General features: G+C 39.4%; 2 protein-coding genes across 2 annotated transcripts; one reads left to right on the top strand and one right to left on the bottom strand.

The window, feature by feature from the left end:
- Positions 1-3,206: 3,206 nt before the first annotated feature.
- On the bottom strand, positions 3,207-5,868 carry LOC125179276 (kinase suppressor of Ras 1-like). Its single transcript, XM_047884843.1, has 3 exons — positions 5,280-5,868; positions 4,017-4,269; positions 3,207-3,404 (listed from the first exon to the last, which is right to left on the bottom strand). Exons 1-3 carry the CDS (start codon positions 5,855-5,857, stop codon positions 3,207-3,209), a joined length of 1,029 nt encoding a protein of 342 aa, XP_047740799.1. The 5' UTR covers positions 5,858-5,868.
- A 1,267-nt stretch (positions 5,869-7,135) lies between these two features.
- LOC125179275 (very low-density lipoprotein receptor-like) lies at positions 7,136-11,133 on the top strand. Its single transcript, XM_047884842.1, has 6 exons — positions 7,136-7,139; positions 8,430-8,549; positions 8,805-8,909; positions 9,607-9,744; positions 10,607-10,711; positions 11,006-11,133. Exons 1-5 carry the CDS (start codon positions 7,136-7,138, stop codon positions 10,693-10,695), a joined length of 456 nt encoding a protein of 151 aa, XP_047740798.1. The 3' UTR covers positions 10,696-10,711; positions 11,006-11,133.
- Positions 11,134-11,917: the final 784 nt, after the last annotated feature.

Raw genomic sequence — 11,917 nt, 5'->3', positions numbered from 1 at the left:
CAGAGAGGCTCCTTGTAAAGTAAATAGTTCATAAGCTATCTTCTGCTTAAGCAATAAGCTCAAGCATGCAGACATATGCCCAAAGCTGAACAGTTCTTTGGTTGAAGAAACCATTCGTCTAGCAAAAAATTTTACAGGGGTCTGAAAATACTGCTTGCAACTTAAATAGAAGCAAAACACCCTACGTGGCCGACTTGCTCCTGATTCACCCCTAAGCCGAATATAGTTCCTCTAAAACGACCTTAATCGGCACGAAATTTTTGACAGGGTAGTCCTAGAAGTGACTTAAGGTTCTTCTTTGTAGTAGGTGGCTTTAGGGAAAGCAATGGCTTAATCTTGTCGTTCTTGGGAGCAACGGAATTCCGGCCAACGATGAATCCTAAGTAATGAGCCTCTTGGTAGCCGAAGCGGCACTTGGTGGGGCGGGCGGTCAGCCCGTGGTGCCGTAAACGTGCCAGGACGGAGGTCAGGGCCTGCAAATGGTCTTGCCAGGATACTGAATGGAAGAAAATGTTATCAAAATAAAAGCAGACATTAGTTAAGCCGTCCAACACTAGCCTCATGAGTGACACGTACGTGGCGCAAGCGCACACGGCGCCAAATGGCATACGAGTGAACTCCATCAAACCTCTATGGGTTTGGAAGGCTGACAATTTCATAGCTCGTTCAGTAAGTGAAATTTGGTAGTAGGCCTTAGTAATATCAATCTCTGAAAAAAATTGACAGTTCGCAAATTTATGAAGGTCTTCTTCCATTGAGCCAGTGGGCTCCGCTCGGAAGAAGGTAATTGAATTTAGGTATCTGTAGTCGACCGTGAGGCGAAACGACCCGTCAGGTTTCCGAACCATCACGACGGGGGATGAAAACGGTGACGTTGATGGTTGAATTATTCCCAAGTCTAACAGTTCATCCACCTCTTTCTCAAAGTGTGGCTTTAGGTGCACTGGGACGGGGTGCACCCTGGGAAGGACAAGATCTAAGTCTACAATCGGCCCTAGCGTCGAGTTTAGCTTTGGAATGCAGAACAAGTGACTTTAAGAAGAGCGGATCGCGTGCCCTTACAGTTGTCAACTGGCGTTGTGATGAGCATTAAAGCTCAAGCCCGCTCTGTTGAGACGCTCCGGCTCAGACGTTGAGTGTGAGCGGTGCAGGGGAATGGTTTGAGTGACGGCTTTGAGCAGCGAAGGAAAATCTGGACGGTCGCGAGGATCGATGCTCCAGCAGTGCCCTAAAATCTCCTGGAATTTTACGAGCATGATAATAATTGACATAAAACTAAATTTTAATGATGATTTTTTGATCGAAAATAAATTTTTTTCCTTCTTCTAATTTACTATATTTCTCTACTTACATTTTTTTCCTTAATATGTTTATTCTGAATAAAACGTGAAGGTAAAATTTTAATAAAAAAATTGAGTATTGACCATAAAAATATTGACTTAAAAATTTTAAGTGATATATTCTGTGTCCAAAATAAGGAAAATTCTATTTAAAAATTACTGTTGACTTTTTTCTCGTTGAAAATTTACCTTAATGGCCATTGAGCAATGGAGGTGAGAGGTGCTGTGTTTTCTGCCGGTGCCTACAAAGTATATAAGTTCATGCGAACACAATTCTGAGAACGGCGGAGACTCGTTGAACAGTTCGAACATCAACGCACCGAACATGTATACGTCTGAACTCTGCGTCGCCGGAACTGTGATGCGCACCAGTGACGTCGTAACGTCGATCGAATGAATCATCTGAAAAATGATGGCGTCGTGACATCTAATAGATATGTAGCAACACAAATAAAAGGTAATTCACAGAAGCTTCAGCAAGGTAAAAGTTACTCGTAGCGTGTTATTTTTGGAGATTTTAGCACATATTCTAGACTGATTAAGAAATTTGAAGAACTATAGAAATGAGAATATGCAGCTGAATTATTATGATTCCAATTAATTGAAATTTATTGTTGGTTTGAATTCTGAAAAAAAAAACATGATGAAATGATGATTTGTGCCTCAATTAGTATTTCACAAACTAATATGAGAATACATGGATTTTTTCAACTGAGAAAAGGAAAATTGCAGGCATTTTGTACAAATCTCTCATCAAATTTAGAAACGTACGCCTTCTACTTTCAACGGATCAGAAACCGCGATATGGAAAATACAGGGTGATTCACGGATACTTCATGAATTGAAAGCTCAATCAAAAAAGTACTAGTTAAGATATTATTACACTACAAATGTTATTGGAAAATACATAACCTAAATTTTTGTATCACTTATTTTTAAAGATGGCATCGAATAAATGACGGTCTCCATTGTCAATGCATTCAGTCAGTTAACTTTGGAGTTCCGTTCAACTCGCTGAAGCATATTGACGGGTATGCTGAGGCGATGGCTTGGCGTATGTTGTTCTTCAAATGAGGTAGGGTCCTTGGACAGCCATTGTAAACAATTGATTTAAGATAATCCCATAAAAATTCACAGGGAGCCAAATCGGGGATCGGGCCGGCCAAAGAAGGTCATCTCTCAAGGAGATGAGGCGCTCTGCAAAATGTTGGCTCAGAAAGGTGTGGAGAACGCAGAAGCTCCGCTCTAACTCTCTCTAGGTTTTCCGAGTGTCGTGGCAGTCCGCCGGCCTCCAGACCCTCTTGCATCTACACTTACGGAATGATTGTTTATGTTATAGCGGTAATGGAACGGCCATTATAACAGTACTCCTGGACAGCAAACGCACGCTGCTCACATGTCCCATGCATGTTGGCAACTGACTAGGCGAGACACTAAACTTTATGACCTTGCCATTCATATGAAATACTCCTCGTCCTTTTCGTACAACTGACTGTCTGGCGCGAAATAAAAAAATATGAAATATGGGGCCGCCGCTCACTCACTCAAATATCCTTGAATCTCATTGTAGTAACGAATTATAGTAACTGCACCAGCCAATTAGAGACGGCTATTCAAACTTAAACCACCAATCACAGGTGGTAAATTGACCGCTACGTGTACTTAGACCGCTACGTGTACTAAGACCGCTGTATGTACTTAGCGCGCTACGTATACCTAACCGCAACGGGTACTCAGACCCCAATGAGGACTTTGGCCTTTTCTTTAGGTTGGGTGCCACGTGTACCTAAGCAGCTACGGGTAGTTAGACTGCTACGTCCACTTAGACCTCTACGCGTAAATTTTTATAATACGGCCCTAGACGTATTAGGCTTCACTAATCTCAGGGGGAAGATAGTTGAGGAGGTGACGAGGTATCCTGGCAGGCCCAGGCGTGACGTCCTCTTCAACCATACTGTGGTCAAAAACACTTAACTTAATTTTAGCTTCGAGGAAGACATTGCGGGAATTTAGATGACCGTGAACGATATCTCGGGAGTGAAGGTAAGACATGGCCTGAGAAACCTGGAATGACATTCAATATTTTAGTTATTGCTGTTATAATCCACTACAGAAAATTATTGATAAAAAATTATTTTGAGATTTTGTCTTTATAAGTATTTAACGGCTATTGATAAAATGGGTTATATTCACACCTAAGAAAAATGACTAAAACAATTAAGATGATTTTAATATTCAAGAATTCAGCATTACTACAAGCAGAACCATTAAACGAAATTGTACTGTTGCTACAGCTTAGAGATACAAAATATATTAGTCACGCTTTTTACTGTCCTATTTTGCTTATAGAATTGAAATGTCCTCGCCCAACTCAAATACACGAAAGTTAAAGAAATTAACTGCCAACTATGATGAATTTAGTTAAAGCTATTAAGAAGGCAGTCAATTTTAACTTGATGTTAAGTCCTACACCAAGCTAACCGCGGTATAACTGACTTAGTTCATGAAATACTGTATGCTATGGCTAAACATCTGGCGAGATAATAGCATTTAACCGCGTAGACAAAGTGCTGTGTTGCTTGATCAGAAAACCAAATATATTAGGGTTTTTTTAAAGAACTAAATTGCTGAACAAAATATTCAAAGACAATTTCTCCTCGATAGTAATTCACTAGCCTGTTTAGCAACGGCTATTCTAGAGGAGTAAGGCGACGGAGGTCTCGTGAGACTGTGATGGTAGAGCGACACGCCGCGCCTGGGTCCTGTGACCACCGCGAGCTGGGGTGGCTTGACGCAAGCTCCCATGAACAGCTCGACGTTCTCGTGACGTATCAGCGCCAACACCGTCACCAGGCGGTCGAACTGTTGACGAGCGGCGCTATCATCACCGTCGAATGTGTGTATCATCACGTCGCCGTGCCACCGACCTCTGCAATAAACAATGTAACGTCAATGCTACTCAGACGGTACAGCCTTTGTGTCGCCGGCTTTTCAACAGAAACGATCTATGTTATATTCAAAACTGAATTTGAATAATTAATAACTTTTCAATGGCGAGCGATAAATTATGTGCAGTATCATTCGAGTGGCGACATATGGGTAATAATGTTGAATAATGCAAGATTTGAAATTCCCAAATTGTATTAAATAAAGAAAGTTCCGGTTAACTAATTCTCTTGAAGGTGGTTGAATGGAGCGGACAAGGTTTTGATAGGTTTGGTCTTGCAAGTTCAGATAATCAAAAAGTTCTGGAGATGGCGGCAGTAGCAGAATCGCGTAAATACGTGCTGGGACGCACGTAAACTGAGCGACGTCGCCCCGGGTTGTTCTGAGACAAAAGATTAATTAAATATAATTGAACAACAGTCGACTATGATAAATAAAGAAATTCATATAATCAAACTGGCAAAAAATGAATAATGCAAAGGTGAATTTAATAATGAATTTTTACCTTTAATGAATAATCCACTTATGAGGCTGTTGCCAGATAAAGGAAGTTGACTTTGGAGTTAATTTAAAAGATATTAGCCCTGGTCGTAAATAAATCTTAATAGCATGCGGTTAATGTAAATTAGTATTTTATATTGATAATTAAAGGGATAAACTGGGCTAACAAAGAAGTGCAAGGCATGCGATGGGGATGATAATGGAGTAAGAAAGGAAGAAATGCAACTAAGGACACGTTCGCTGTACTAACGACTGCCCTTGGCAGTCTAATCCCAAATTAAAAGGTAAGGCGAGAAGTTATCTCTTTCTTCAATTGAAGAAGTATGGAAAACTTAATTTAAAGTTTAACTTTCTAATTTCCCTAAATTTAATAATTCAAAGACCATTTCTGATAACTAACGGCAATTTCTATGAAAGCTTCTTATTTCAGTCGGTGAAAATTCAGTGAACGCAAATCCAGATCAAACTCATAGAAGATGCATAATCACTAACCTGTAAATTTTTGTCGTAGCACGACAAAACTTGCTACCTCTTAAGACATTCCCAAATCGTAACTTATCCCACGGAATTGTCCATTCGGACAAATGATCTGAATTATCCGGCTGAATTGGACCCGAAGATCCAGAATCGCGTCTTTCTTCGATCACACAAGGTGGAACTCGAATCTCCACAGGTTCTTCTTCTTCAAATCCGCTCTCCTCACCGGTGCTCCCTTTTTTGCTCCAAGAACCGTGTTTACTAAGCCTCCTTCGTCCAGGCTCAAACTTGAAACAAGGCTCGTCTTCTTGACTAACTCTTCTTTCTCGAATGAGACGGGATCTCTTTTCCGATGCTTGAGCAGAATATCTGCCATCCACATTACCTTTCAAAGGCTCGCAAGGAAGACTCATCCTGGCGTGAGAGGGATGTCGATATGGACATAACTCGAACGATCTCCTGAAAGCAGGAGTTATAAGTTTCCTGTTGGCAGTTGGTGTTGGCTGCGAAGACATGTTTGGAGATGAATATCCACTTTCTTCTGCAAGCAAGGTTCGTCCTTCTTCTAATGAACCTCCAATTCTTCTTGACATTAATGAGAGTCGGCTTCTGGACGCTTGCAGATCTTTTCTTTTTTTCCAAAAAAAAAAGAAAAAGAAAAGAGTTTCTTTTCTTTTTCGGTCCAAACCCCGTAGACGCTTCTCGCGTGTTGCTCAGTGGTCAGTCGTGTTGTTCGTGGTTGATTTTTCCTCCCTAACCTCTCTGAAAGACGCGCATACAAACGTTGAAAAATAGCTATTAAAGAATCCTTCTCATCTTCGAAAAAATTCTTGGAGGCGAACTACAGGGGATGGAGGAGGAGGATTAGGAGCAGCTGCAGCTCCTGGAGAAGATGGGTTAGGTGACGTGGGAGTTTTAGGTTTTGGTAGGTGGGGCATGTGGGGCATTAGGCTTGGGGTCGAATGCAATGAAGTTGAAGGATGAGAAGTTGAAGGCAAGGACGTAACAGAAGTGCGCGGTGATGAAAAATGAACGGATAGAGAGTGACGTGGAGATGACGATAATGGCAAGAGTGCACATGGTGAGGATGGGGAAAGGGAGTGGGATCTAGATTCTCTTAAATGTGAAGAGGACAGGCTGGCGTAAGTGGTAGCCTGCACCGCTGTCGTGGACAAGGGCTGACTTGGGTCTTCCTCGAGCGATGGTAAACGCAGGGACGGTGACCGCCCAGTGAGCCGAGGGGTGGTCGCGGGGGTCGTGAAATATTACAAATATTATCGATACTATATCGGCATGATATACCTCAGATAGAAAATTGCTTAGCAAAAGATGCAAATGATCGAGACCCGCGCTAATTTATTATAAGCATCCTACACGAGTGGAAATATGAAGAAACAGGATTTAATGTTCAATTCTTATATGATTTCATTTCTAAGTTGCAAAAATACATTACTGAACAAGTCGAAACTTATTACTGAAATTTAAATATTCTGTTAAGTCCGTAGAGTCAGTCAATCAAACGAAAAATTTTCCCGACAGAGCAAAGTGAAAATCTTTCTTTCACAAATCTTTTAACTCCTGAGGAGAAATAGGACAAGTCTAGAGAAAGAGCAAAATGTCGTATACCTGCGATAATATGAGATAAAACCTCATATTATTATCATCTTCTCATCGGCTGCCTGTACGACTGATGGAGTACCTATTCGTTTTCAAAAACTGTACCTATGGAGTACCTATGGAGTACCTATGGAGTACCTATGGAGTACCTATGGAGTACCTATGGAGTACCTATGGAGTACCTATGATGGAGTACCTATTCATATTCAAAAAATGGAGAATTCAGGAATTATTTTTGACGTATGAGAGCAAGCATGGGTAACTTGCCTTTATAACCCTGAATAAAAAAATCAAAAATAAGCATTAATTACAATTTTGCCCCATAAAGCTAAACAACGACATCATATGATAAATTTTAATAAAATCTAAAAATTCACAGCACTATAGTGACGCAGAGCTTAAAGCAACTCTCGTTTTGCAATTGCTGGCGCAACAACAGGTGTACAACAACAACAGGTGTACAACAACAACAGGTGTACAACAACAGGTGCACAACAAGAGGTGTACAACAGGTGTACAACAGGTGTACAACAGGTGTACAACAAGAGGTGTACAACAGGTGTACAACAGGTGTACAACAAGAGGTGTACAACAAGAGGTGTACAACAGGTGTACAACAGGTGCACAACAACAGGTGTACAACAACAGGTGTACAACAACAGGTGTACAACAACAGGTGTACAACAACAGGTGTAGGAGCTCAGAAACCAGGCAAGTCGAGAGCCACACCAAGCACCTCTCTCAGCCACGTCCTGCGAGCGACAGATCAGAGATCCTACAGTGTAAAGGATTATATTTGAACTGATTATACCCGGGGCTTTAGGACTGTTTTAGTGGTGTTATTTATTATACCGGGGGTTTTGTTGCTATAAAAGCAGTTCTGTTCATTATATCAGAGTTTATATTGCAATATTTCATGATGAGGGAATGTAAGGTTGAAGCGCGGTTGCTGAAGTTAAAATATTAAATTGAGAAATTCAATGTCATCAGAAAAGCCAGACAGGCAGGTGATGAAAAGTACTCTATTATATTTGAACTAATAAACTAATGACTTTTGATGATCGAGCAATTTTAATATTAAAAAGTGAGAAAATTTTCGTGTAATTAACTTTAAAATAATTGGAAATCACAGTTTTTTTGAGCGGCCCTACGTTTTACTTGGTAGTAATTTTAATAATATATTTTTTCTAGATTAGATTTGTATTCCTGAACTTAGTACTTTTATATTTTATTAACAATAAAGACAATTAATGCAGCAGTACTTAAATTACGACAATGCCACCAGTTACTACTTGATTCTAGCCTAATAAAAGTAAGGCATTCTGATTTCATTGTATCCTCTATTAATATAAATGTTTAATAACTTTTAAGATATCCTGATCATAAGTTCTGATATAACTTATCAAATTTATTAAGAACTCTAAATTTAATTTTAGGACTAATTATTGTGATTAATCTGCAGAAACGCTTAACTGTATTTAAATTTTGCCCTATATAGGAAGATCATGCCACTTGAAACATGTCACTAAGATGTCACTGGAACTGCAGGACAGTGCCCCGACTCTCAGTTCGCGCGCCTCAACGGCAGGGAATGTCTGCCTGCCATCCTCCGGTGTGATGGAGGCCCTGACTGCTATGACGCCAGTGATGAGCGAGATTGTACCCAAGGTATTTATTGATGAGAATCATCATGAACATAGTGATGACGTACGTACACTGTGGCGATGAAAACTGGTACTCGAGATTTCGGTAACAACTGTAATCAACGCTCAAAGGCCTGTATTTATTGTGACTGAAAATAGTGAATTAAGATTTTGAGCAATTAAGCAATTTAATTGAATTAAGCAATTTAAAATAAATCTTCTTCAAAACATCGAGTCATATCTGATTGTGAAAATGTTGTCTATTTCTGTGTTTCATCAGAGCTTTGCCAGGGCTTCTTGTGCCGGAACGATTCCACCTGCATCACCACATTGCAAGTCTGTGATGAGACTGTTGACTGTCGTGATGGATCTGATGAAAGTGAATGTAAGTTTTGGCATTAGAACCATTGAATAATTAAGGCCTTCTCCTGTAAATAGGACTTTTCAAGATAACTAAGGCTTTTACTCACTGAATAAATTGCAATAAATTGCACAATTGCCTCAATGAAATCGATCTAGTTTTATAACTTTCCCTGTTCTAGCGATGCACAATTATACATATCATTATTCACTTTCAATCCTGCTGGTAGATCCTGCATTTTTGTACTCTTTGTTCGTGTATGACACAGTTTATACAATCGCATTTCATAATTATAGAAAAATAATTGATATATATGATAAGATTGTCGGATAACTCTGAATTTTGAATATCTTGCATCATCTGATCAAATACACTAACGTTTCAAATTTCACTCTGTAACTGAATAATCAGTATCTTTTGTGGTAATAAAATTGCAAGAAGACGGAAGACAATTTCACAGAGGGAGTGAAGCACAGAAACGAAATAAATAACCATAAATTATCAAGGCCTAACCCGTTACGTTCTATGTCCTTACGTATGTTGCGTCGTGAATTATATCCTCTGTTGAATTATATCATCTGAGACATTTATCAAACTTTATATGAACCTAACGAAACTTTATCAAATGTACCATTTTTGGAGCGTATTGGACCCATGTTCATCGAAATTTTGCAGGTCTGAATGAATGAATTGCTAACGAAGGAGAATATTATGCACACAGGTTCATGTCGAGATAGCTACATGAAATGCGACAACGCGAGATGCATGCCTGAACGTTTCCGATGCGATGGCGACAACGACTGCGGTGACATGAGTGATGAGCGCAACTGCAGTGTATCTACTCCGTCTCCTGAAGGAAGTGAGACCAACTTTCCAGATCAGCAGTCGTTGGGCTGCATTCGATATGATGGGAGAATCACATAGGTTTTAACAAATTAGAAAGAGTTGAGGTGCAAATGATGACCTAATGATTAACTCAGCTTCTGCAGGTGATTCTTAGGTATTGGTCTAACTAAGCAGCATTACTTGGTTTATATGTGATTTTTATTCGCAAAAACGAGAGCCACGAATAGGAGAATAATGGTAAATTTTGCTTCTTGAAATGTTCCTAACACGGATCGGAAAGAAAGAAGATATCAGTGCTGGCTGATATCTCTCCTTCATGTTAAACTGAATTTGATAGGTGCCTATTTGGGTCTGATATGGCTTACCTGTCGCAAATTGGTTCATGTTAGAGGAGTAACTAGGACCGTTATAAGACATTTTAACAGTTTGATTTAGACTTGCAATCTGGTTGCGGGTCTTATCTTCCAACATATATTCAGTTTTCAAAAAATATAACCGATAATTGAAAACGTATTGAACATTTTTTTAGATGCTTCCATAACGTATCAATCTCACTTTAACAACTTCTACGGCTTGCTGCCTGTCCTCTCCTAGCGATTGTAATATGTTTCACTCGTTCGCAACCGTCCGTGAAAGCACCTCACTAACTGCCTGTCCCCTTTCTCTTTTCGATGATCAAGTTTTTAAATCAAATTAAAACCATAATATCAGCTACCATACTATTATTATTCACTGTTTTTTTTAGAAATTTTCATCGTTTTATAAATCTTTTTTTTTAATGACATGTTGATATTTTTGTATCAAATTTCAAGATAACTAATATAAAGATAATTGAATGAATTTTTGATATCTAACTCATCCGTTTAATAATTCAGACTGCAGCAACGACCAATACTCCTGTGCAAACGGGAGATGCATCAGAGGAAGCTACGAATGCGACGGCGACAACGATTGTAATGACTGAAGCGATGAACGGCACTGTGAATGTTGTGAATGTGCAATATTTACACCACATATTATGGTAATATTTTATTCTAAACAATAAATAGCGTTGCACGAATAAATAGTTTTTCAATAGCGGGGTCTTGAAGAAGGTATGAAACAGTTCCGATGCCAGCAAATGCAAAAAGTTGGAAAATGTCCGTAACATATTTTTGGTAACCTTAATTCAATAATAAAACAAAATCCTTCAAGTGTAATATGCTAAACATTGTTCTGTTTTTTAATTAGTAACTCTTTTAGACTCGTTATTTTAATGATAAGTTGTGTGTTAGGCGCGTGTTCCTCGGAACAGTTCAAGTGCGAGAACACCGGCCGTTGCATTAGAAGGGCGTATCGATGTGACGGAGATAACGACTGCGGCGACGGCAGCGACGAGCGCGACTGTCCGGGGTCATCGTCATCCAACGCAAGTACGTTAGAGAACTTTCTTATTAAGATCGTGCTATTGATATAACAAATCTTATGGTGTAGAATATTAGATTTAAATATGTTTTGTTAAATGTTGTGCTTAAGCTACTTAGGTCATATGGTATGATCAACGGATAGGCTTGGATGCATATTATTCGAATATTTTCAGAATTACGTGATGAAATCAATACATTATGAAAAGCTTTTAGTTTATGTTTGAGTTAACAATATTAAGGCAGTGTTATTTCTCTTTGGGTCGAATCACTTTAAACATAAGCCTAAGGCTTCGAACGGGTGTATGTTTTTTTCAGTTTTTTTGGCACGGTTCACCAACTCTTCGGTATACTAGCGAAAATTTTGATGTAACTGCACCATTATGTCCCAAATCATCTTATACATTAAATAATTGTCTATATGATACAGGTTGCAGCAGCGCAAAATATTCCTGTGCAAACGGGAGATGCATCATAGCAAGCCACGAATGCGACGGCGACAACGATTGCGGCGACTGGAGCGATGAACGGCACTGTGAGTGACGTGAATGTCGTGAATGTCCATAATCCCAAACAGGCATAATACTAATAGACACATTCAAATATAACAAAAGACCACGTGTGATTGAAATTATTGGTGGTAGGAAAAAGTTTGAAGGAGAAAGGTGTTTGAGCCCCGAATTTTTTTTTCCTAAAGCGCATATAAGCGCAGTTTACGTAGCGTCAGGAGCCACGTAGATATAAGTGGAACTCTACCTTCATAACTATGCGTAGTTCTGCGTA

This window comes from Hyalella azteca, unplaced genomic scaffold (assembly GCF_000764305.2).
Source record: "Hyalella azteca isolate HAZT.00-mixed unplaced genomic scaffold, Hazt_2.0.2 contig16279, whole genome shotgun sequence".
In the NCBI taxonomy this organism is placed as follows: Eukaryota; Metazoa; Arthropoda; class Malacostraca; order Amphipoda; family Hyalellidae; genus Hyalella; species Hyalella azteca.
The sequence above is the reverse complement of the archived record's forward strand: the minus strand, read 5'-3'. Positions and strand labels throughout refer to the sequence as shown.

Excerpts from the sequence above, each read along its gene's own strand:
- LOC125179276 (XM_047884843.1), bottom strand. The coding sequence starts at position 5,857 with ATGTCAAGAAGAATTGGAGGTTCATTAGAAGAAGGACGAACCTTGCTT. Across the intron at positions 4,270-5,279 it reads GCTACGACAAAAATTTACAG|AGGTCGGTGGCACGGCGACG; the intron begins GTTAGTGATTAT and ends TGTTTATTGCAG. Across the intron at positions 3,405-4,016 it reads GAATAGCCGTTGCTAAACAG|GTTTCTCAGGCCATGTCTTA; the intron begins GCTAGTGAATTA and ends ATGTCATTCCAG.
- LOC125179275 (XM_047884842.1), top strand. Across the intron at positions 8,550-8,804 it reads TGAGCGAGATTGTACCCAAG|AGCTTTGCCAGGGCTTCTTG; the intron begins GTATTTATTGAT and ends GTGTTTCATCAG. Across the intron at positions 8,910-9,606 it reads TGGATCTGATGAAAGTGAAT|GTTCATGTCGAGATAGCTAC; the intron begins GTAAGTTTTGGC and ends TTATGCACACAG.